The sequence below is a fragment of the Pelobates fuscus genome, chromosome 4, assembly GCF_036172605.1.
Source record: "Pelobates fuscus isolate aPelFus1 chromosome 4, aPelFus1.pri, whole genome shotgun sequence".
NCBI classification, from domain to species: Eukaryota; Metazoa; Chordata; class Amphibia; order Anura; family Pelobatidae; genus Pelobates; species Pelobates fuscus.
The window spans coordinates 22,242,210-22,267,639 of NC_086320.1; the positions used below are offsets into that span (position 1 = coordinate 22,242,210).

A 25,430-nucleotide genomic window follows, 5' to 3' on the forward strand; every position below is an offset into this window, starting at 1 on the left:
GTGGAATATATTTGACAGCAAGTAAACAGTCAGTTCTTGAATTTAATGGGCAAAGCGAGAAGATCGGCAAGAAAAAATGGGCAAAGCGAGAAGATCTGCAAGGAAAAATGGGCAAAGCGAGAAGATCGGCAAGAAAAAATGGGCAAAGCGAGAAGATCGGCAAGGAAAAATGGGCAAAGTGAGAAGATCGGCAAGGAAAAATGGGCAAAGCGAGAAAATCGGCAAGAAAAAATGGGCAAAGCGAGAAGATCTGAGTGACTTTGACAAGGGCCAAATAGTGATGACCAGACAACTGGGTCAGAGTATCTCCAAAATGGCAAGTGGAGTAGGATGTTACCGGTATGCAGTGGTTAGTACCTATGAAAAGTGGTGCAAGGAAGGACAGCCAGTGATTGTGCCGGCGCCAGGGTTGTGGGATTCCAAGGCTTATCGGATAGCCAGCCTGATCCATTTACACAGAAGAGCTACTGTTGGGAGTTATAATTGCTGGCCATGATAGAAAGGTGTCAGAACACACAGTGCATCACAGTTTGCCTGCGTAATAGGGCTGTGTAGCTGTAGACTGGTCAGAGTGCCATGATTACCCGTCCATCACCAAAAGTGCTTTCAATGGGGATGTGAGCATCATATCTGGAGCAAGGGAAGAAGGTTGCCTGGTCTGATGAATTATATTTTCCTTTAGATCAGGTAAAGGCCCGCGTGCGTGTGTATCAATTACTTGATGAAGAGATGGCAGCAGAATACACTATGGCAAGAAGACAGGCCGGTGGAGGCAGTGTTATGCTCTGGCCAATGTTCTGCCAGGTCTCAGCATTCATGTGGACCTTTACTTTGACACATACCACCTACTTAGACATTGTTGCAGACCCCAACACCCCTTCATGGCAATGATGTTCCCTGATGGCAGTGGCCTTTTTCACCAGGATAATGCACCCTGCCACACTGCAAAATAATTTCAGGAATGGTTTGAGGAACATTCAAAGAGTTCAAAGTGTTACTTAGGACTCCAAATTCCTCAGATCTCAATTCGATTAAGCAACCTGCGGGACTTAAAGGATTGCTGCTAATGTCTTGGTGCCAGATACCACAGGACACATTCAGAAGTCTTATGGAGTCCATGCCTTGTTGCATCAGAGTGGTTTTGGCAGCACGAGGGAGATACACGATATTAGGCAAGTCGTTTTAATGTTGTGGCTGATCAGTGTAGATACCTATAGTAAAAATATGAACTTTTGTGTAGGGTTATAAACAATATATTAAACAAAATGTAATATTTTATTGAATAATTCTGGCAAATCAGTTTAGAAAAGGATGTTGTTAAGGGCATTTTGTAATAATCTCTTGTTTGCCTGTTTTTAGCCAAAGAATCAGCTTCCTGTTCATTATGCAGCTCTTCGTCCCAATGGGACTGTCAGTGTCATACAAACTCTGCTAAAAGCATCCCACAAGGACGCAAGACTTGTTCAGGACGAGGTAAAATGAGAAAATCTTACACACAATATATACGGTACCTGGAAATACGCATGTCCAAGTCAAATAGGCATCAGGTCATTTTATCCTATCGATTAACTATGTATGTGTCATTTATTTATTTATAAATTTATTTATAAAATATTTTACCAGGAAAGATACATTGAGATTTCTCTCGTTTTCAAGTATGTCCTGGGTCCACAAATCATTGCATTGTTACAGTTAGTGTACAATAAAATACAAAACCAATATACAATATATACAAAATGTAACATAGAACAGGTAGGAAATAAATAATCAACCATGACAGGTGCATTCTGTTTTGAGGTATGTAGAGAGGGATCTCTTAAAGGACTTTAGGCTTAGGGAAGATTTTAAGTTGTGCGGGAGGTCGTTCCATAATTGTGGCGCTCTGTAGGAGAAGGAGGATCGGGCTGCTTTCTTTTTGTATTGAGGTAGACTAAGTAAAGTAAAGATCGGAGGTTATAGGAAGTGGGAACAGCCGGGGAAAGCATTGTGTTCAGGTAGGGTGGGAGTTTCCCAGAAAAGCTCTTAAACACAAGGTTGGAAAGATGAAGGGTGTGTCTGGATTCCAGCGACAGCCAGTTTAGTTCTTTTAGCATGTCACAATGGTGGGTCCTGTAATTACATTGTAGCACAAATCGGCAGAGCGAGTTATACAATGTGTTGAGTTTATTAATATGGGATTGCGATGCAGATGCATATACTACATCCCCATAATCAATGCATCAGCATTTGCTGTACAATCTTTTCCTTTACTGTAGGGCTTAGGCAGGATTTGTTTCTGTACAGGGCACCTAGTTTTGGATAAAGTTTAGATGCAAGCTTTTCTATTTTGAGGCCAAAAGATAGATTGGGGTCTAACATCATACCCAAGTATTTGAAAGAGTGGACTGCGGTCAGTGTGCCATTTGAAATTGTTTTGATGGATAGGTGTGAATTGTGTAATTTAGGTACTGTTCCAAAGATCATTGTGACAGTTTTGTCAGTGTTCAGGAAGAGTTTGTTTTTTGCGATCCACTTTTCTACCTCTGTAAACTGGTCTTGGAGCACAGCTTCAAGCTGCGGTAGATCGGAATTGCTCGCATAGATTACCGTGTCATCTGCATACATGTGTACATTTGAGGATTTGCAGACCATTTATAAACAATGTAAATAGTAGGGGGCCGAGAATGGAACCTTGGGGAACACCACACGTGACTGGGAGAGGGAGGGAGTCGCTGTCAGAAATGGACACATATTGCGAGCGATCTGATACATACGATTAAAACCAGTTTAGCGATTGATCATCAATATCTGAGTTTTTGAGTTTGTGCAGTAGAATGTCGTGGCCCACTGTGTCAAAGGCCTTAGCAAAATCAAGGAAAATAGCTCCAGTTAGGTCTCCTTGTTCCATGCCAGTTTGGATGTCATTGCAAACTTTTAAGAGGGCAGTTGTAGTGGAGTGATTCTGGCGAAAGCCCGATTGATCAGGGGTAAGATAGTTTGATTGTTGGTAATACTCACATAGTTGCGTATAGACACATTTTTCTATGATTTTTGACAATACCGGGAGCAATGATATAGGGCGATAGTTAGAAACCAAAGTAGTGTCACCACTTTTATGGATAGGCACTACTCTCGCAGTCTTCCAAAGTTTGGGTATGTATCCAGACACCAAGGATTCGTTAATTAGAGTTGCGACGGGTTTAGCAATTGCCGGCGCACTGAGCTTCAACAGCATTGCTGGGATTTGATCAGGTCCGGACTGGTTTTTCATTTTTAGATTATTAAGATGTTTTTCAATGACACTAACAGGTACAGGTCTAAAAATGAACTTGTCTATATTGGGACTTTGCAAATTTAGTGGGGCCTGCTCCACATTTGTAGTTTCAGGATGTGTGTCATTTATTAGCTTGGCAATCAGGGCAGTAGAGCATCCGACAAAATAATTGTTAAAGGCATTTGCTACATCTAAGGGAAGTTGCAGGGTTTGGTTATCCACTTTGACAGTGGAGGGTTGGGAGTGGATTGGGGGAGTTTGTAGTTTATTTATGACTTTCCAAAAGTTTCTAGGGTTTAATATGTTATTGTGTAGATTTTCACAGAAATATTGGGCCTTGGACAATTTTGTTTGTTTTGTGCATATATTTCGCCATTGTCTATACGCACAGTGATCATTCATAGAGCCAGTACGTTTAAACTTTGACCACAAAGAATCCCGAAACTGGTACATTTGGATGATATTTAATCATGTTTAATCATCATATTATATATCTTCTAGATTAACATGTTTGTGCCACGTTTAATCCAAATGTTAGCTAAGCAATTCATTAATAATGTATGTTCCACTTTTAATCTACATGTTAGATAAGCAATCAGTTAATAATTTATGTTCCACATTTAATCTACATATTAGATAAGCAATGGATTAATACTGTATGTGTCACATTGAATTATATATCTAACAGATTACTAAGGCATGTGCCACTTTTAATTTGCATGTTCGATATTCAGTGGACTACTAAGGCATGTGCCACATGTTATTTGCATGTTCGATATTCAGTGGATTTCTAAGGCATGTGCCACATGTTATTTGCATGTTCGATATTCAGTGGACTACTAAGGCATGTGCCACATGTTATTTGCATGTTCGATATTCAGTGGATTTCTAAGGCATGTGCCACATGTTATTTGCATGTTCGATATTCAGTGGACTACTAAGGCATGTGCCACTTTTCATTTCCTTGTTCGATATTCAGTGGATTACTAAGGCATGTGCCACATTTAATTTGCATGTTCGATATTCAGTGGACTACTAAGCATGTGCCAATTTAATTTCCTTGTTCGATATTCAGTGGATTTCTAAGGCATGTGCCACTTTTAATTTGCTTGTTTGATATTCAGTGGATTACTAAGGCATGTGCCACTTTTAATTTGCTTGTTTGATATTCAGTGGATTACTAAGGCATGTGCCACTTTTAATTTGCATGTTCGATATTCAGTGGACTACTAAGGCATGTGCCACTTTTAATTTGCATGTTTGATTTTCAGTGGATTACTAAGGCATGTGCCACATTTAATTTGCTTGTTCGATATTCAGTGCATTACTAAGGCATGTGCCACATGTATGTTCGATATTCAGTGGATTACTAAGGCATGTGCCACTTTTAATTTGCATGTTCGATATTCAGTGGACTACTAAGGCATGTGCCACTTTTAATTTGCATGTTTGATTTTCAGTGGATTACTAAGGCATGTGCCACATTTAATTTGCTTGTTTGATATTCAGTGCATTACTAAGGCATGTGCCACATGTATGTTCGATATTCAGTGGATTACTAAGGCATGTGCCACATTTAATTTGCTTGTTTGATATTCAGTGCATTACTAAGGCATGTGCCACATTTAATTTGCTTGTTCGATATTCAGTGCATTACTAAGGCATGTGCCACATGTAATTTGCATGTTAGATAACCAATGGGATGTACATTAGATACAGATGATACAGATTCTAAGCACCATCTGATAGTCCTGTCTCTGTTTAGTTAATTGTATATAAAAAGGTCCAGCACTCATTGTTCTAAGGATTGACAGCTTTTTAGTGGAACATTTATCATAGTATGCTTGAGAAATGTCACAAATAGTGCCCGAAACAATGCCTATGAGATATGTTCTATTAAGCAGCTGCCAAAGACTTAGAATGCTGAGTGCCAGGACTGTTTTCCTTTATATAATACCTAAATGAAAAGCTGTGGCCATCTACTTGGTCTGGAGCACCGTGCTCTTCAAATGTCTTTTAGGTATTATGGAGTGCGGAGGTGAATCCAGCAGAGTGCAGTCCCCTATCATTTAGTTCATCGTTTCAATGCTGAGACACTGGCTTTAGTAGAAAACTGTATTAACAATGTAATCAGTTTATTGGCGATTAAATTACATTATGAACTATTTTAAAACTGGTACTTGATCCACGGACAGTTAATGACTCTTTTATTGTAATGTATTTAGAAAGTGAGAATGAAATTAGGTGAAGCATATAAGCAGAGTCTGGAGAGGCATTCAATACTCATACTGTAGTATTAGAATATTATTTTCCACATGGTTCTAAATAAGGAAATTATGCCATTAAGGGAGGGAATCGTTAATCTAACCCGTGACGTGAAGCCATTCTGGATAATTTCCATAAAGTTCCCATGACTCCAGCGAGTCTTATCGTCTCAAATCATGCTGCCGATATCATAACGTAACAATGTGTGGTGGTCCAGAGAGAAATGAGAACTGGTTCATCTTGGGCAGAGACTGCTAACCTTAGCAATGGAATTATTTGTGAACTATATATCCCATGATGCTCAGCAGACAATTGGCATTGGTGAAAAAATATATATAATTTAGTTAAATCTTTAGTGAAATTAGGAGTATGCACCTTGGAGACACAAGCTTGTTCAACAAATTGAGCTTAAAGCAGCTCTGTCCCCCTCCCTCGCCCACCAAAATCATAAAATCTTTCATGAAATACTCACATTGAGCGTGTTGGAATGTCACTAATATTCCAACACAGTCAAATATATCATAGGGCAAAGTAGGAACTGTTGGAAAAAAGACATTGTCTCACTGATCGCGAGACAATATCTATGAAGGCTCCTACGGCCTTGCATAACCCTTCATAGACATCAGTGTTGCACTCTTGCACATGTGTGAGAGCACAGCACTGACGCGGGCTCCTGGCAGGTGAAGCACCAGAAGCTGAAGAAAGTAGATGTCAGTGCCTACCGGGGCAGCATCAGATAAGTACATCTCACCCCGGCTTAAACCCTGGGCCACCGCACACCAAGAGGCGATGTCACCATCTGTAACAAACCACTGGGGCTGTGTTCAGTCCTGCAACTCAGGTGCAGTAAAAGGACAAGCATGATCCACAAAGATCCTGAGGTTGAGGACAGGATTCTGTCAGGTCAGTGATGGCACGGGGGCTTTTATACAAATAACAGAAAAATCCAAGGCAAGGGTATCCGATGAAGGGTCATGCAGAAATCAGAGTCAGATGGTCCAGAGGTCCGGCAGTCAGCAATCGGCAAGATCCAGAGAGCTGGCAAAGTCAGGAAACCACCAAGGACAGGAAACACAGGGAAACAAATGCTAGGAGTTCTGAGGCAACAAATCAACCACGCACTGACTGGAAGGTGTGTTCTGCTTTAATAGGAGTGACTCAATCACATAACCAGGTCTCACATGTAGGAGGGGTTACCTGAGGTCAATGTGACTGACTGTGGGACTCAGCCCCACCTCGGTGCACCTCCACCAACCTCTGACCGGCAGACCAGTCTCCTCATGCAGCGGCATCTTGGAATGCTGGAACAATCATTGCGGGTGTCAGGATTACTGTTTGATCCAGCACGTAGAACTGTATAGCACGGATGACAAATAAGTAACGTATTACCGGTCCTTAGAATGGCCGGATTTAACATACATAGAATAGTCAAAATACTAGCCGAGGTCCGGATAACACAGAAAGGGACGCAGCGATGAGGAAAGCCAGGAGTCAGGATACCAGAATATAGAGAAGTCAATAAACAAAGCCAAAGTAAAAAACCAGGTCGAAAACTAATAACAGGAACCAGTGGCGTACACACACTCCATGGGGCCCCGGTGCGAAACTGATCCGTGGGCCCCCCCATACCGTGAACCTCTTCCCCCTGACTGTGGGCCCCCCCCCCCGACACATACATACAGACACAAACACATACACACACCCCTGACAGACACATACATACATACACACATGCAGGCACATACATACAGAGACACACACGCAGACACATACATACACACATACAGAGACACAGACACACATACATACACAGACATACAGATACACACATACAGAAACAGACACACACACACAGACACACAATCATACACACATACAGAGACACAGACACAAACATACATACACAGACATACATACAGATACACACACACACACATACATACAAAGATACAGACATACATACACACAGAGACAAAGACACACACATACATACAGAGAGACACAGACATACATATGGATACACACACACACACACACAGAGACACAGACATACATACAGATACACACACAGACATACACACATACAGAGACACAGACACAGACATGCATACACACATACAGAGACACAGACATACATACACACATACATACATACATACATACAGAGACACAAATACACAAAATGTTTCCTACCATGTGTGGGTCCCGTGGTGGCTCAGCCTGATGGGAGTCAGAGTTCCCACTCTGACTCCCTCCTCCTTTCTGTTTCCTCCCGCGAGGGCTCTCAGTATGCTGGGAGGAGTGACGTGCGGTCACTTCCTCCCAGCGTGTGATGATATCCTCACAGGGGGCCCGGTTGAGCACTTAAAGCGCTCAGCGTAGACCGGGCCCCCTTAAAATCCATGTCCATTAGATGGCCATGACAGCATGGGCCACCCGATGGACCCCTTGACATGCGGCCCCGGCGGTTTGCCGCACGGGCCGGGGCCGCAAAGCGTGGCAGCTGGTACCCGGTCGCGGGGGGGCCGCAGGGCGGCCAGACCCCCTGGAGTGCCGGGCCCGGTCGCAGCTGCAACCCCTGCGACCGCGGTACGTACGCCACTGACAGGACAACCACAAGGGAAACCACGACAGGCCACTGAGCAGGATGAGAACTGGGCCTAAATACCCCTCCTTTAGTTCTGATAGGCTGTAACCGGCCTTTGACCCCAAAGTCAGTTACCATGTTTCATTTGCATAATTGCTGCTCAGCATTAACCCTTCTGTCGATTAGGTTGCTGCTCGGCACAACTTTTCCTGTGTTGACAGTAAATGTCATTAACCACATTTCTATAAGCGGATGAATACGTGACAGCGGGTTCCCCAGCTGTGAATTGAATCGAGGATTAGAAGATGCCCACTGGGGTGCATCAACCACAGACACTATGACCACTGTGGACTGACCTCCAGTGCGTCGATAGGGGGCCCCTGGACAGGTGAGAACCGTTGGTGAATGGGACATCATCAGGGGTCTTTGCATAGTTTGACAAAGTTTGTTGGTTATTTATTATACAGCTGTAACCGTTCCATAGACTGTGTTTCATGTTCCATTTATTTTTTTTAAATGTAGGTTACAGTTAAACTTTAACATTGCTTTTATTATACTTGTTATTGAAATGACTTATTAATACTTCTTATTGGACGCTGAGTTATGAGAATCATTTTATGTTTCATATGAGAACTGTTATATATATATAATAATTATTATTATTTTATATTATTATTATGTAATACATATATCTAACTATAATGTACAGGATGGCTGCATCCCATTATTTCTGGCTGTGGACTCTGGTAACCTCAGTATCTGTAAAGAACTCTTGTCAGTACAGCCAGATGTCCAGCTCAAAGCGACTAGCAAGGTAAGTTGTAAAACCTACAGTAATTCCAAATGTTTCCATGACTTACAAACTGACAGAGGTTTGTTCCCCTTTCAGTTATAACAATATTACTCCCACATCGTATCTGATGCTACAGAAAGGCCTGTTTTGCCAATCAATATATATAGTACTCTATCATTACCTTTTATCAGTCACCATCTTCCTTGTTCACTGATAGCTAAACTTTTCATGTACTCTCAGTCGGACAATTCTCTGGCCATAACCAGACAATTCTAGCCTCTATGGAGTAATTCTGACTTGTGTTACACTGAGCATGACTCAAGCTATGAATGGCTACCAGATCCCCATGAGATACATTTTTAAAGCTGAGCCCCATTCATGTCAATAGGGAATCAGGCTAATGATACAATAACTGCCCTCAGTTCAGATCAGAGGATATATAACTCGGTGGGTGAATTATATTTTGGGCATCGTGTGGGAGTTATTAGGTACATAGTAACCTATGCATTTGCTATATGGAAAATGGAGACGTTTTAAATGCTAAACTGCTTGTTTTGTTAGTTCTTCCAAATCCAGTCATAAAACAAAAACAAGAAATAGAAATAGAATTATTAGTACTTCCAGCCCAGTTACGATGAATTCGAATTTTGTGTGTGCTACATAGTAAAGACCAGGACAATGTATCGCATTGTAACATATACCAATACTGCCTGTCAATAACAGAAACACGGTGACACAGCACTCCACGCATGTTGTAGAAAAAGAGACGTGGACGTTGTGAGGCTGCTGGTTGAATATGGAGCTCCCATTGATGGGCAGAATGTGAGTATGTCTTTTTTATTATTTATATAGCGCCAACAAGTTCTGCAGCGCTGTACAATGGGAGGACTAACAAACGCGTAATTGTAACAGACAAGTTGAACGCACAGGGACAGAGGGGGTCGAGGCTATGCTCAATGAGTTTATATACTAGATGGTATACATTTTAAATTTGCAACCTTGGGAACAGAGGAATGACTTGGTACTTGGCACTGAGGAAAACTTGGCACGTTGCACTTGTATGTTGGCACCCCCTACCAAATTGCTCCACGCCACAAACCCCCTTTTGCTAGGGAAGTTACACACACTCACATTCATATACCCATGCACACGTTCATATACACATACACCCATATTCAAATACATACATTCATACACAAACATAAAACCATACACACATTAAAATCTGCACACATTCATATACACGCACACTTATTAAAATGTGCACATATGTATATACACACACTTATTAAAATATGCACACATTTATATACACACACACTTATTACAATCTGCACACATTCATATACACGCACACTTATTAAAATATGCACACACTTATATACACACACACTTATTAAAATACGCACACATTCATATACACACACACTTATTAAAATATGCACATATTTATATACACACACACTTATTAAAATATGCACACATTCATATACATGCACATTATTAAAATACGCACACATTCAAATACACGCACACTTATTAAAATACGCACACATTCGTATACACGCACACTTATTAAAATATGGACACATTCATATATAGACACACTTATTAAAATATGCACACATTCATATACATGCACATTATTAAAATACGCACACATTCAAATACACGCACACTTATTAAAATATGCACACATTCATAAACACACTCACTTATTAAAATATGCACACATTCATATATAGACACACTTATTAAAATATGCACACATTCATATACATGCACATTATTAAAATACGCACACATTCATATACACACACTTATTAAAATACGCAAACATTCAAATATTTATTTATTTATTTATTATTGCCATTTATATAGCGCCAACAGATTCCGTAGCGCTTTACAATATTATGAGAGGGGGATTTAACTATAAATAGGACAATTACAAATAAACTTACAGGAACAATAGGTTGAAGAGGACCCTGCTCAAACGAGCTTACATTCTATAGGAGGTGGGGTGTAAAACACATTAGGACAGGAATTTACAATCAAATAAATACACACAACCTTATTAAAATATGGACACATTCATATACACACACACTTATTAAAATACGCACACATTCATAAACACACACACTTATTAAAATACGCACACATTCATATACACACACACTTATTAAAATACGCACACATTCATAAACACACACACTTATTAAAATCTGCACACATTCATATATAGACACACTTATTAAAATATGGACACATTCATATACACACACTTATTAAAATACGCACACATTCATAAACACACACACTTATTAAAATCTGCACACATTCATATATAGACACACTTATTAAAATATGCACACATGAATATACACACACACTTACTAAAATATGCACACATTCATATACACACACTTATTAAAATACGCACACATTCATAAACACACACACTTATTAAAATACGCACACATTCATATACACACACACTTATTAAAATCTGCACACATTCATATATAGACACACTTATTAAAATATGCACACATGAATATACACACACACTTACTAAAATATGCACACATTCATATACACACACTTATTAAAATACGCAGACATTCATATACACACTCACATAGACACACACACATTCAGATACATGCACAAATACATACATAATTTATTTACCGGTAATTCATTTTTTATTACACTATGAAGTCCACCCAGCCTTCCTTTTTCTACCTTTGCCTGGGAAAGAACTGAAGTGGAGTCTCATCCTTGGAGTCCAGTGAGGAATTACTTGGCTAACTGCAGAGCCGGCTGTGCTCTGTCGCCCCCTGTTAATGCACGTCTACTTGTAAAACAGATATCTATAGAATGACTAGACACAAAGGGGGGGATTATCATTGTCCCAGTTTTGTGCCTTTTTGACATTTTACAATTTTTAGGCAAAATTTAATAAATCTGTCACTTTTGCTTCTCCCTAACCATCATTTTTAAATTTAATATCCATTTTTGGGAAAATTGCAACATATTTATCAATCTCTTTTTAGTTTTTTCCTCCTTAAAAGCGTTCTCTTTCACTTTGCTCTTTTTTTTTACCTTTTCAAGGGCGGATATTTCAGCAAACATAATTGTGGAATTTAGGAAGAGAATATCCCTTTTTACAGCAATTTATTAAATCTGAACAGATTAGAGACCAGAAATAAAATAAACTTTTCTAACCCTTTTTTATATCTGTAAAGAGAAAATGGGCAACAGAAATCCTGGATTAATTTATTTTAAGTCAGGTTTCTTTAAAGGATCACTATAGGGTCAGGAATACAAACATGTATTACTGATCCTATAGTGTTAAAACCACCATCTAGCCCCATACAAAGAAACTTGTCCTGCGCCCAAACTCCCATCACTCCTGGGCAGCAGCAATGACTATAGTACACATCAGCCAAAATACATATAGTAAAAACCATAGGGAAAACAAAGTAAAAAAAAAAGTTACCTGCGCTCTTTCCACATCCCTATGTATTTTTAAACAAATGGAGGTTTTTAGTTACCTCCAATGACCATGAGAGAGTTTAGCCCACGTCAAGGCAGACCTCTTAGGTGGGTCCTAACTCTAACCATTCGCCTTGCTTCCTTGAGCTTCTCGCAAAAATATCTCTAATGAGACAGAAAGGGGTGTTTTTTATATACATCCCTACATGCTTATTAACCCTTAATAGGGAACACATGGGATGGGCAGTGTAGGAAATTGGCATTCCGTGAAATCTTTGTTTGTCACATATCAGTTTTCATAACAATCGAATCAAATATCTTGCAGTTAACTTATGTTTATTCAAACATAACAATCCATCTGGTAATAACAAATGTCTTTAACATTCTTTGTCCAATACAGAGAGCAATTTTCTAGATGTTATCCATTTTTGATGTTAAAGGTATTGGCCACGAATTCTAAACTACAATCAGTTTTATGGGTTTAAAATTCAGTTACAGAGGGGAGTATACATAAGATTGCCTTACTTTAAAATAAGTGGCTATCTTAGAAAAAGGGGAGTTACTTAGCATCATTTGAAATCTATGATTAAAGTCATACGTTATATTTGGCGGCAAGATATGTGAGACAAAGAACTTCTATATACATGATGTAATGAATAATTGCCTGTAGAAATGTGAGTCTTCAAAGGAATTCAGGCTTTCAAGGCTAGGTCAAAGGTTACTATAAACAAGCCCTTCAACATCACTCTTAAAGTGAACCAGATGTGGTCTCCATTCCTTATACAATGAAAGTCTGTAATACTCTATAGGCCAAGGTATGGCTTCTCAATTTCAGTGTTCTTGAAGCAATCCGAATAAAACTTATAATATTTATATCAACACATTAAATACATTTAAAGTACATAATAATATTTTTCAAGCCCCTCTTTGATGCTTTTATGTAAATATAATGCATCATAATTTACTTATACCAATTATTTATGGGATTTTAATTTTGTTTTCTGATATTGATCTAAGTATCAGTTTACAAGGAAAGGCCTTTTAACACAGCCATTTCCAGTTGTCTGTATTGCTTTTTACACTCCAAGAGGGAGAAGCAAGACATTTTAACCCTTTCATTTCTGAACTCCTAAGAACAAAATTCTTGTTACGATTACCTTTACATTTTTCACTAATTCATTAATTTACCTTGGGCATTGATTTTACCGAACATTAATAATAACGGTATCATAGTTATTATGCTGTGCAATTGTATACAGTTTACATTAACCAGAAAACACAATCGGTTTGATTTAGTCCATGAAATACTGTCCTCTCCAATCGAATCCACAAGCACAGTCTCTTTGAAAGTCCATAATGTCCTTTGAAAGTCCAAACAATTTGTCCTTTTATTTAAAATCATACAGGTTTTTGTCCATGTAAAACAGTATTGGCTCTGTAATGAAAAACAGATGGCAGTTTACTATTCTTATACATTAATAAATGTCTTATACATTAGTAAATGTCTTATACATTAGTAAATGTCTTATACATTAGTACATTTCTTATACCTTAGTACATTTCTTTTACATTGATCACTAGACACAAGAATTGATTTATTACACTTTGTACCAATGTTTGCTTTTTAAACCTGTAACACAGTTTGTTCTAATTTTTATTCTTAGACCAACATAAGGACCATAATGACCTTCCCAACTTGCTTTTCATAGACCTGGTGTTTTAAATGATTTACCATTGCCTTGTAACCTGGCTTAAACATATCTGCATAATTTCCCTGTGTTACTTCTTTATATGTATTTAATTTATTTTTACATATATAGCGCCATCAGATGCCGTAGCGCTGTACAACTTTAACACATAGTTTACCATAAGGGACGACATTCGAAGTAGCAAACTTCAATTCTAACAATAGATGTTCCTGTAATACTTTCAACTATTCAGCATGTTCTGCTGTAACTTTGAATGTACTTGGAACAAAAGGTTTATTAGGGAAAGTGATTACATAGTTCTACATGTCACTAACTCATGAGGTGACACTTGAGTTTGGATTTGCAGGAATAGACATTAATACTCCTGGTAAATATGTTAACCAATTACTCTTATCTTAAAGCATTTTTATTTCTATTTTATTTTATTCATTTTAATTTAGAATTTAATTTATATAGAGTCCCATGGTCTTTTTGCCAACGGAACTCTCTGCAATTTTGGTTTCTAGTATTTAGGTCTTGGATTAAATTGAGCACATATGAGACACTTCTGCAATATATTTATACACTTTTTGTTTTAAATTAGGATGATACAATTTATTTTGCAGGACCTTAAATAGTTGTCCTGTACCCAAATGCCCTGTGTACGATGATTGAATACAATCAGCCCTTGTAATAAGCCACTAGGTACAAATGTTTGTGTTTCATTGTGTTTAACCCTGTACATGCCAGTTTCAGTATCTAGATCCATTCTTTTTATACTGAAAGCTACATCCTTCCATTCTCTATCTGATCTTATAGGGTATTTGTTATTTGTCTTTTTACTAACAGTTGCACTCATTAGATTTTCCAAGTATTACAACTCCTCAGACAAAGTTTCCTTTGATTCCTGATCTACAAGTCTGTTTCACAACAACAAGTTAAACCTTTATTTTCTGCTTAATTAAACAGTTCTGCCAGAATACCTGCATGTTTTAAAGCTTTATCCTGATAATCTACCATTCCTCTTTTCTCCATATTGGGAGGTGAAGTGTTAAAGCTTTAACTACATAACTGCTGTCACTGATTATATTCACTGGGTCGTATACTGTTATTTCTAGAACTTTCTTTACAGACTCTAACTCCGCTTTCTGAGCTGACATATGGCCTGGCAGTCTATCTTTGCAATTCTTTTGTTTAATCGTCATATATGACATAACCTGTGTGATGTGATCCATCAACATAAAATCTCATTCCTCCACATACAAACTAGAAATCCCTTGTATTGTTTGCTTCTCAAAGGAGATCTGGATTATATTTCCATTTCCTTCTGACATCAAATCAGGAATAGCATATCTTTTACTGGTTTCTACCCTGGGTGGTTTATTTTGTAACTGGCTATATACTCCTAACTCAGAACAATTTTGTAACAGTTTTAGATATTTGGGGGGTTTGTAAATGTATCTGTCCAAATCCTGCCATTTGTTGTGTTGCTTCTAAAGCACATCATACAGCCATGAGCTGTTTTACATAGGAAAACATTCCTCTTTCCACTGGATACATAATTTTAGAAAAATATCCCAGCATTCGTAAAGATTCATGCTACCTTTGCATTAAACTGCTATTAATGAAGAGACACCTGCGTAACATTGAACAATATATGGTACTGTTTCAATGGGAGCAGCTAGCACAGGCGATTGTGTGAGAGCATCTTTTAACAGATTTAACTCTTTTCAAATTCCCCTGTCCAGATGATCTTATCTTTTATATTTTAGCATATTGCATAAGGGTTTTGCTATCCCTGCCATATCATATATAAATTCTCTGCTAACATTTATCAAGCCTAAACATTTCTGTAGATAATACACTGTCATTGGCCTTGGCAATTGCTGCAATGCTTTAACCCTTGCTGTACATGGCGTTTTACATTCTGGATCTATATTAACTCCTAGGAAAGTAAATCTTTCCTTCAAGATCTGCACTTTGAATGTGTTCAGTTTTAACCCATTATCTGCCAGTGTTTGACAATTATCACACAGTATCTGCTCATGCTCTTCCCTTGTTACTGTTTGAACTTAACAGATCATCAATATATTGCAAAATCTTATTCCCATACCCCAGGGGTTCCAATACTTGAGCCATTGCTTTATGAAAGTAAGCTGGTGAGGATTGGAAGCCCTGTAGCAACACCTGGAACAGATATTGATGATTTTTAAAGGTAAAAGCATAGCAATACTAGCTATCTGGATTGAATGGTATAGAAAAGAACACATTGACTATATCCAATACAGAAAGTACTTAACATTAGCATTTATTTGCGCCATGATATCTGATGAGATTTACTTATTCACCACATACGTGTCTACAATTAAACCATAAGTGCCATTGGCTTGATTATTAGCCAAATGGTGACTTACATTTGGAATTACCCACTCTCAACACTCCTTGAGATACTAATGCTTTTATCACCTGATTCACACCTTCTTCTTATTCTTTGGGATCTTATATTGTTTAACTGCAGGGGGTCTAGAACTACAATTACAACTTGCAAATTCACTATCCCACACTCTTGTTTAGACTTAGAGCACACTGTGGGGTATTTAGTTTTAAGATATGGTACAACCTCATCATCTTGTTGTATAGAAGGTGACACTTCACTCTGTTTTACAGTTATATCATGACTAAACTATCTTAAATTATTAGGTTTAACCACTCAACCTGTTTTGCTCTCACCTAAAGCTTGCCATAAAACCAAATTTAATAAATCCACATACAACTTTTTTTTCATTGATAACATCCATTCCCATAATAATAGTACAGTGGGAGGAGAGGTGCAACTATAAATCACCAAAAGATTTTTCCTCCTTCAATCTCCACTTCATTATCATTGGATAGAATTCCATGTGTCTATTAAACTTAGAAGGGATTTGTTGATATGCTTAAATTTTTAAAGGCAAGCGTGTTTTATTAGAGTCATTCCTGCTCCTGTTTCTAATAAAACTCTGTTATTTTTCCCTCTAGTCTTCCATAAATATATGGTCGCCCATCTTCACTTTGTTATCAGCAAGATAGATCTGATAATAGCTAGGGGTTTCACATCCCTATTTATTGGTGAGTTTAGGCAGATTTTACTTGTCGATTTGTGACACCTTTCTTTCAATGGCACTTAACATCAGTATACACTCTTCACATGAATTTGATATGTGAGGGGGGGTTGGTTGAAGATGTATGCTCTGTTTTTACAGCTGCCACTCTCTGTAGATTCTTATGGTCTGGGAAATTCAATTTTCTTTCCCTTTCACTGGGTAAGTTTTTTTCTTCATATTTAGGACAATATCTCCTAACATGACCTTATTGGTTGCAATTATAGCATACCATAGAATTACTCTAATAAAACCCTATAATATCTATCTTGGGGTGTGGCCGAATAGTTTTTAGTACCCTGGTAATTTTGTTAATTTTGTGGTCTTTCCTTAAACCTCACTCTAAAATTACCATATTCAATTAATAACCTCATTTCTCATTCTACCTTCTTCACTAGACACATTTTTAATAGGGGCCAGTCCTGCTGAAGTATCCCTAGACAAAAGTGTGTCTGTGCAACATTTTAGTTATTCCTGTGTTTTTCCTTTTTAACAATTGCAAGGATTTCATAATTTTCATAGCAGCAAAATCTCTTAATCTAGCTCATTTGGTTACCCTGATATTATAGAGACATATTCACTAACACTCTGCCTATGTTACTCTTTAGACATAGTAAACTGTTTTGTGTCAGTAATCAAATTCCATGCCTTATTCCTTAAATTAGCACAAACATGTATATCATAATTTTCTCCATTTAAATTAATCAAAAATAGAAAATTCTAAACTATTCAAACCAGTTGCACACTGTACAACCATTAGCAATATATTTGGAAACAATTCCTGCAACTAAACTCTGGGCTTTTCACATTCCTTATCCTCCAACACATCAATGAGTTAATTTTTAACCCATTCACTTAATGAGGCTGGCAGCCAGATCAAACGACATCTGGTGGCTACCACATCACTAAATTTTTGTTTATTCATTTCACCTTCAAAAACACTCATATTGTAAAAAGGTCCTCTCTGCTCATCATATTTAGACACATTTTTAATCAATCTGGCTAATCTGAGAGTATCCATCTGGCCCTTTTTCTTGCACAATTTCCCAATTTTTCTATATCTTTTCTTCTCTTCTGCCCTTTTCACACAACTTCTACTTCCAAACTAGAATCCAAATCTTTCAGATTTTTCCACAAAATATCTGTAACATTCCCCAGACTAACAATTTTTGCAAATTGTCAAAATTAGTAACAAAGTCTAATCTTGGACATGTAAGAAATTGTTTAAGGGTTCTGTCTAACAGATCAGTCTGATTCTTAAGCATTTCTTTCATTATATTAAAATCTTAATTTCCTTGACATTACTTAATCCTTTCAACAACTGCCGAGAGTCTGAGTTTTTGTTTCAACTAATGTTGCATCCAATGCACTCTCAAAAGAGAGCCATGGGGGGCGATTTCCTTCGTTTAACACTTTTAAAGAGATTTACAGTTTAACTAGGGGCTAGGTAAATTACTAGACCTTGCAACAACACATATATTTTTCAATTGTTTTTAACAACACATTTCTTTTTTTGTTTCGATGTATTACAAACATAACAATTACTGGTCTTTTTAAGTTGACACCATTCCTTTATAGAATCATTAGTTTCCAGAAAGCCTTTTGCCAGTAATGCAACTTTTTCTTTCCCTTTTAACCACATTGCTTTGCTCAATACCAGTTAATCTGTCTAACCATTTCAATACACAATAGCGTTTTCAGGATTAACTCTTTTACAGACAGATCCTGTTACATTTGACAGCAGTCATTTGCTGCCAATCCATAATTAACTAAACAGTTAATACAATTTGTTTCAATATACATATGAGCAACTTCTACAGACATGTTAAAGACACATACCCTTGAAGTATTTGATTTCCACAGGTGTGCGCATCATCTGATGGAAGAATACTTTTTGGAATATGTAGTTATTTCTTGAGAATCCTCCGAAATGCCATCTTCGATCTGCAATTCGTCATAACATTTATTTCTTCATAAATAAAGTATGGATAAAAGGATCCAGATTGTCATCTCAATTATTATCGTCAAAATTATAATATATTATCAATATATTATCGTCATATTCTTCCGTCAGTACTGAGCATTTCCACGTTCGAACGATTTTTCCCCTGCGCAACTCTATTTTCGCATAGTAAAACTGAATGTTTAAATAAAGGATTTTTGGGATGCCATCCTGCTGTATCAGTCACTTGTGTTTCTCCTGTTTCAAGCCGGGTACTAAAGCTTTTTCTTCAGGGAACAATTTCAACTTTTCTTCAGTGATTTTCTTATCTTCTTCTAGTAATCTTCTTGTAGCTTGTAGCAGTCATAATTCAGGCTTAATTCAAAAGTTTGCTGTTGTTGGTGCCCGCATTCTCCACCATTAAATGTAGGAAATTGGCATTCCGTGAAATCTTTGTTTGTCACATATCAGTTTTCATAACAATCGAATCAAATATCTTGCAGTTAACTTATGTTTATTCAAACATAACAATCCATCTGGTAATAACAAATGTCTTTAACATTCTTTGTCCAATACAGAGAGCAATTTTCTAGATGTTATCCATTTTTGATGTTAAAGGTATTGGCCACGAATTCTAAACTACAATCAGTTTTATGGGTTTAAAATTCAGTTACAGAGGGGAGTATACATAAGATTGCCTTACTTTAAAATAAGTGGCTATCTTAGAAAAAGGGGAGTTACTTAGCATCATTTGAAATCTATGATTAAAGTCATACGTTATATTTGGCGGCAAGATATGTGAGACAAAGAACTTCTATATACATGATGTAATGAATAATTGCCTGTAGAAATGTGAGTCTTCAAAGGAATTCAGGCTTTCAAGGCTAGGTCAAAGGTTACTATAAACAAGCCCTTCAACATCACTCTTAAAGTGAACCAGATGTGGTCTCCATTCCTTATACAATGAAAGTCTGTAATACTCTATAGGCCAAGGTATGGCTTCTCAATTTCAGTGTTCTTGAAGCAATCCGAATAAAACTTATAATATTTATATCAACACATTAAATACATTTAAAGTACATAATAATATTTTTCAGGCAGCAGCATTTCAACCTAGCTGTGTGATACAAAAGTGAATACAAATACAAAGAAACTAGTCCTGCGCTCAAACTCCCATTACTCCTGGGCGGGAGTAATGACCATAGCACACATCAACCAAAAAAAAAAAAAAAGCCCCCCTGGCCTCCCCTTGCCTCCCTAAATATAGTAAAATCTTCCTTGTATTCAAGTCTGAAGCTGCTGCCTCTAGAACAAATACAATAAGCTGTAGTTGTTTTGGTGGCAACAGTGTCCCTTTAAGCCATCTTTTTCTTGTGTTCTAAGCACCATGCCAACCAAACATCTAGCAAACATACAGAATATTTCAAACAATATTTTACTCTTAAATCTTTTTGTTGGTGAATGAGCTGTGGGTTATATATATAATAGCCAAGCTGTGACTATAATAGAATCTTTTTTACCAGTTCTGCTAACTTTTCCTAAATTTTGCGATTTGGCTTTTAAATCATTAGTTTTGTGTTCAGTGGATAAATGTCATTGGCGTTATTAGAGTGCAGTGTACCGTATTGTATCTGGATGTCTGAAGCATTGTTATACAAAGCTATTATTTTGCTGCATTGAGTGAGTGGGATATACTTACTATGTGTGTTAATTTGTTATATTTTATGGACTCACTAGAGGGACGGCCAGACCCCTTTACACATTGTAGCTGCCGAAGGAAATGAAACATTGCTTAAATTCCTCCATCAATGTAAAGCCAACCCGAACATAAGTGACCAGGTAAGTATTCAGAATGCTAAATCCTGCGCTTTGTGTTATGGGCTGTCCGGATTTTTATTACAGAAAAAGCAAGAAATGTGTCCAGTCTCAGATTTTGCCCCATTATTGATGTGTTCAATTTCAAGCAATCTTACTTTCACCTGTTGATTTATTCTGAACGCAATCACTGAACAATGTTGAAAAAATTGTAAATAAAAAAAGTTGATATTGTATGTGTAAAGTACAATGTGTTTCTTAATGTCTAACAAACACATTTAAAAGCTTCTTAAAATAATCTGAAATATTTTCTTACATAGATAATATAAATCCGTTCTACAGTTTAATGTCGGAACATTTATAGTTAATATTAAAAAATAAAAATCTGCACCTAAATCTACTAAAAATCATATATATTTTTTAACAATCCTCCCGTTGCTGTTTATTATATTTATTACAGATGGACCGGTGTCCTTTACACATTGCTGCAGAGAGAGGACACACCACTGTTGTTGAAATTCTCACTGAGAAGTTTCGTTCCAATGTTTTGGCTCGTACTAAAGTAAGTAAATTTTATGCTTGTGGAGATAAACTAACGTAGTATAGGTATATCATATGAATAAAATAATTTAAATGCTTTGTTGTAAAACAAAGCAAAAAAAAGCAATTTCTGGATTATATTTGAAGTGTATAGGAATTTTATAAAGATCCTTTGTCAAAATTATATCAGAAGAGGGTTTCCAACACAAAACATTATTTCATGGAGACAATCCTCCATTGTATCACGTAAGAAGAAATTGTTTGACCAGATAGTCTAGGCACCATAACTACTACAGACCGCAGTAGCATTAACAATATTTTTGAATGGTTTAACATTTACCTGGTTCCCCAGGTTCCTTCAGTCAGGCCTTCTTTTTTTTTTTTATTTGTCTTGTGCATAAGGTAACAAACACGCGTGCATAGCCATGACAGCTGCTGTAAGCAATTCCATACCATTCTATTACATGGCAGATAAATCAGCACAATTTTTTTTTTTATATAGTGCGAGTGACAGGCTATGAATCATTAGCGGTTTATAATAAAAATACTAGTCTACATAGGCAGATGACAATATTAGTTATGCTTAGAACTGAAGGCATGTGTCGTTGCATGCTTGAGGAACATAAACATTTGTGCTTTATTAAACAAGCTATAAACATGCATTAGTAGTTCATGTGTGAGAGATAACCATGATTGCTTAGTTAAGTAACACATATGTGAGTAGGTGTGATGCGGTCTGCCCACAGGGTGAAAGAGATTTAGCTTACGAAACGATATAGCAGAGAATATAATAGTGCAACAGAAAATTCAAATCATGAAACAATACTGTGTCTGCAGTGGTCGTGGGTCTCAGTCTCTGGGTTCCCAGATTTAGGTTTCATCCAATTCCAGCATTCAGTAGGCACCGCTTGTATTTAAGAGGTGCAGTAGTGGCCTCCTGCGCCTTCTTCTTGGTCTGCGGCAGGTGCTGGGCCTCATGCAGGTGAGGCTCATTTGAGGTGTCTCAGGTCCGGGCTGTTGTGACGAGCTGTTGTTGGCTGGGTGCAGGGTGGGTGGCTGTATATCTCGGCCCCTCAGGCCTGTCATGTCGGGACTGGCAGTGAGGTGGTCAGGTGATTTCTGTAGGCCCTCATCTCATTGTTGGCGCCTTACTCTTTTTAAGTTTTGGTGTCTCTTTCAGGTTAAGGGGGGTTTGTGAGGTCTTCTCGGTTGTGGCTTTAGTGCTGTTGCTTGGGCTCTGCTTGTCAGCTTTGGGTGTTTATTGCCCCTTTGTCGCTTCTGCATTGCCGACTGGTGTTCTCCTCTTTGTCACCTGCTTGCTGTAGCGTGTGCGGGTGACCTTGTAGTAGGTGAGGTCTCCGCTGAGCCGCGGTGCTATTTACCCGCACCCATGGCATTGCTGATATATTTGGGCACCTCGGCTGTGAGGGGGCGCAGGTTGATGGGATGCCGTTGTTGCTGGTGTCGGAGCAGGAGGTTGGTTCTTCTCCCCTTTTCACTCCAAAATCTCTGGCATACGGCTTCAAATTTGGCTGCTGCCCAGTCGTTGGTGGTCTGTTGTTCTGGGTCGGCCATCTTGGTTGGGCCTCGTGGGACCGTTCGGTCCGAGTTGCACTTTAGGGCGCCCCAGAGGTGAGTGCTCCCTGTGGGCAGGTCGACCGGGATGACCCCTGCCGGTCCAGAGGGGGAGGAACAAGGGCCCTTACTCACAGAGGCAGCTAGTTGTGGCGGTGGGAGAGGGGCCGTCCCTCCCGCGCCCGCCATGCGAGTAGGCCTCAGACACTTGTCGTTATTGCTCGTATTGTCACTTGTGGGCAGTGGTGTATCCTGGTTTTGTGCTGCCCTAGGCAGGACAAAACTCAGGCGCCCCCCTCTCTCCCGCCCGCCTGCGCCACTCCCACCAACCCTTCCCCCGCCTCGCCTTCTAAATACACACACACACATTCACTGACAGATACGCATACACTAGCTAACAGAAACACACACACACTAACAGACACACTCACTAACAGACAGTCACTAGCAGATACACACACACTCACACTAACAGACACACACACAGTCAGACACACACACATACTAAGACATACAGACACACACACACACACACTAACAGACACACAGACACACACACACACACTAACAGACACACACAGACACACTAACAGACACACACTAACAGACATACACACACACACTAACAGACATACACACACACACACTAACAGACATACACACACACACTAACAGACATACACAGACACAATAACAGACATACACACACTAACAGACATACACACACACACTAACAGACATACACACACACACACTGACATACACACACACACTAACAGACATACACACACACACACAATAACAGACACACACTAACAGACATATACACACACACTAACAGACATACATACATACACACATACACACACACTCACTTTTTTTTATTTTTTTATTTAACCCCCCAGCCTCCTTACCTTTGGGAATGCTGGGGGGGTTCCCTCTCTCCCTGGTGGTCCAGTGGCTGCTGGGCGGCGCTGGCGGGCGGCTGGCGAGGGAGCACTTCCTCTGAGCTGTTTGCTCAGCTCCCTCGCGCGCCGCAGAGTGAGGCTGGGAGCCGGAATATGACGTCATATTCCGGCTCCCAGCCTCACTCTGCGGCGCGCGAGGGAGCTGAGCAGACAGCTCAGAGGAAGTGCTCCCTCGCCAGCCGCCCGCCAGCGCCGCCCAGCAGATCGCCCACCCAGAGGGCTTGTCAGTTAGCCGCAAGGCTAACAAGGCATTTGCCCTGGGCATTTGGGGGCGGCGTTTTTTGCCGCCCCCTGGAAAATGCCGCCCAAGGCAAATGCCTTGTTTGCCTCGCAGCTAATATGCCCCTGCTTGTGGGGTGTCATTGTGCTCCGCTTAGTGTCACTTGTGGGGTGTCATTGTGCTCCGCTTTCATTTGCTGGCCTTTGTGGCCCGATTAGTCGCCGTTTGGGTCATGAAAGATGGTTTTCTATGTAGCTTGTTGCAGGAGCTCTTGAGGCTAACGGCCTCTCAGCTCTGCGGTCAGAGCTTCTTTTTTTGATATCGCTAGTGTGTACATAGAAACATTGGGCATTACTGTAAGGTCCACCGTGTTTAAAATCTGTGAAAAAATACTTTTATTATTATTGTTATTATTTATAAAGCGCCAACAAGTTCCGTAATGCTGTACAAAGGGTGTACTAACAGACACGTACCTGTAATCCAGCACGGGGTGAAGCTCTCTGCGCTGATCTGCCTCCTCCATCTGACGTCAACAGGAGGCTGTGCAGGGTCAAATCACAGGTTGTGCAGGGTCAAATCAAAGGCTTTTCATATACTAGCCTGTGATTGGACCATTTCACTGGGGACCCGCATGTGGAGGGAGTCGAGATGGGCAGGGGAGGGGGGAAAATTGTTAAGCTTAATGCAAGGAGGCACATACTGACTCCTACCATCCAGACCAAATCACTGAAGTGGTCATGGTGGTTTGAGTAACCCTTTAAAACTCTGGATAAATGGTTTGGAGAGTTTTTCTAACAGCTTCGAATAATTCTGAAAGATAATTAAATTGAGACCTTAGTATTGGGTTTCACTTTCTCTGCTCCAGCCATATTGATCTCTGACTGCAGATAATCTGAGTATCTGCTGTATTGAATACCCCCTGGCTGCAGTTGTTTGACTTGGCTTGGATACTGATTTAATCTTAACTCGCAGTGTCGAGTATCATTGAAAGTGTCTTGTGTTTTTGTGTTTTGGAGGCTGCAGGCTTAAGTAAACATGCCACCACTGGACCACTAGGGCTTGCAACATTATGTACCCCTCCCAGGTAAAAGGTAAGAAGAAGGAGGGGGAGACATTAAGATAGATTTTCACATCTCACCCTCC

At 39.0% G+C, this 25,430-nt stretch overlaps 1 protein-coding gene across 1 annotated transcript in view; it reads left to right on the forward strand.

The window, feature by feature from the left end:
- Positions 1 to 25,430, forward strand: part of LOC134607709 (serine/threonine-protein phosphatase 6 regulatory ankyrin repeat subunit A-like) — a 113,339-nt gene that overhangs the window by 18,098 nt on the left and 69,811 nt on the right. The window contains exons 4-8 of the mRNA XM_063450248.1: positions 1,360 to 1,473; positions 8,815 to 8,919; positions 9,622 to 9,720; positions 20,907 to 21,008; positions 21,445 to 21,546. Coding sequence (XP_063306318.1) covers positions 1,360 to 1,473; positions 8,815 to 8,919; positions 9,622 to 9,720; positions 20,907 to 21,008; positions 21,445 to 21,546 — 522 coding nt within the window. The remainder of the gene's footprint in view (positions 1 to 1,359; positions 1,474 to 8,814; positions 8,920 to 9,621; positions 9,721 to 20,906; positions 21,009 to 21,444; positions 21,547 to 25,430) is intronic.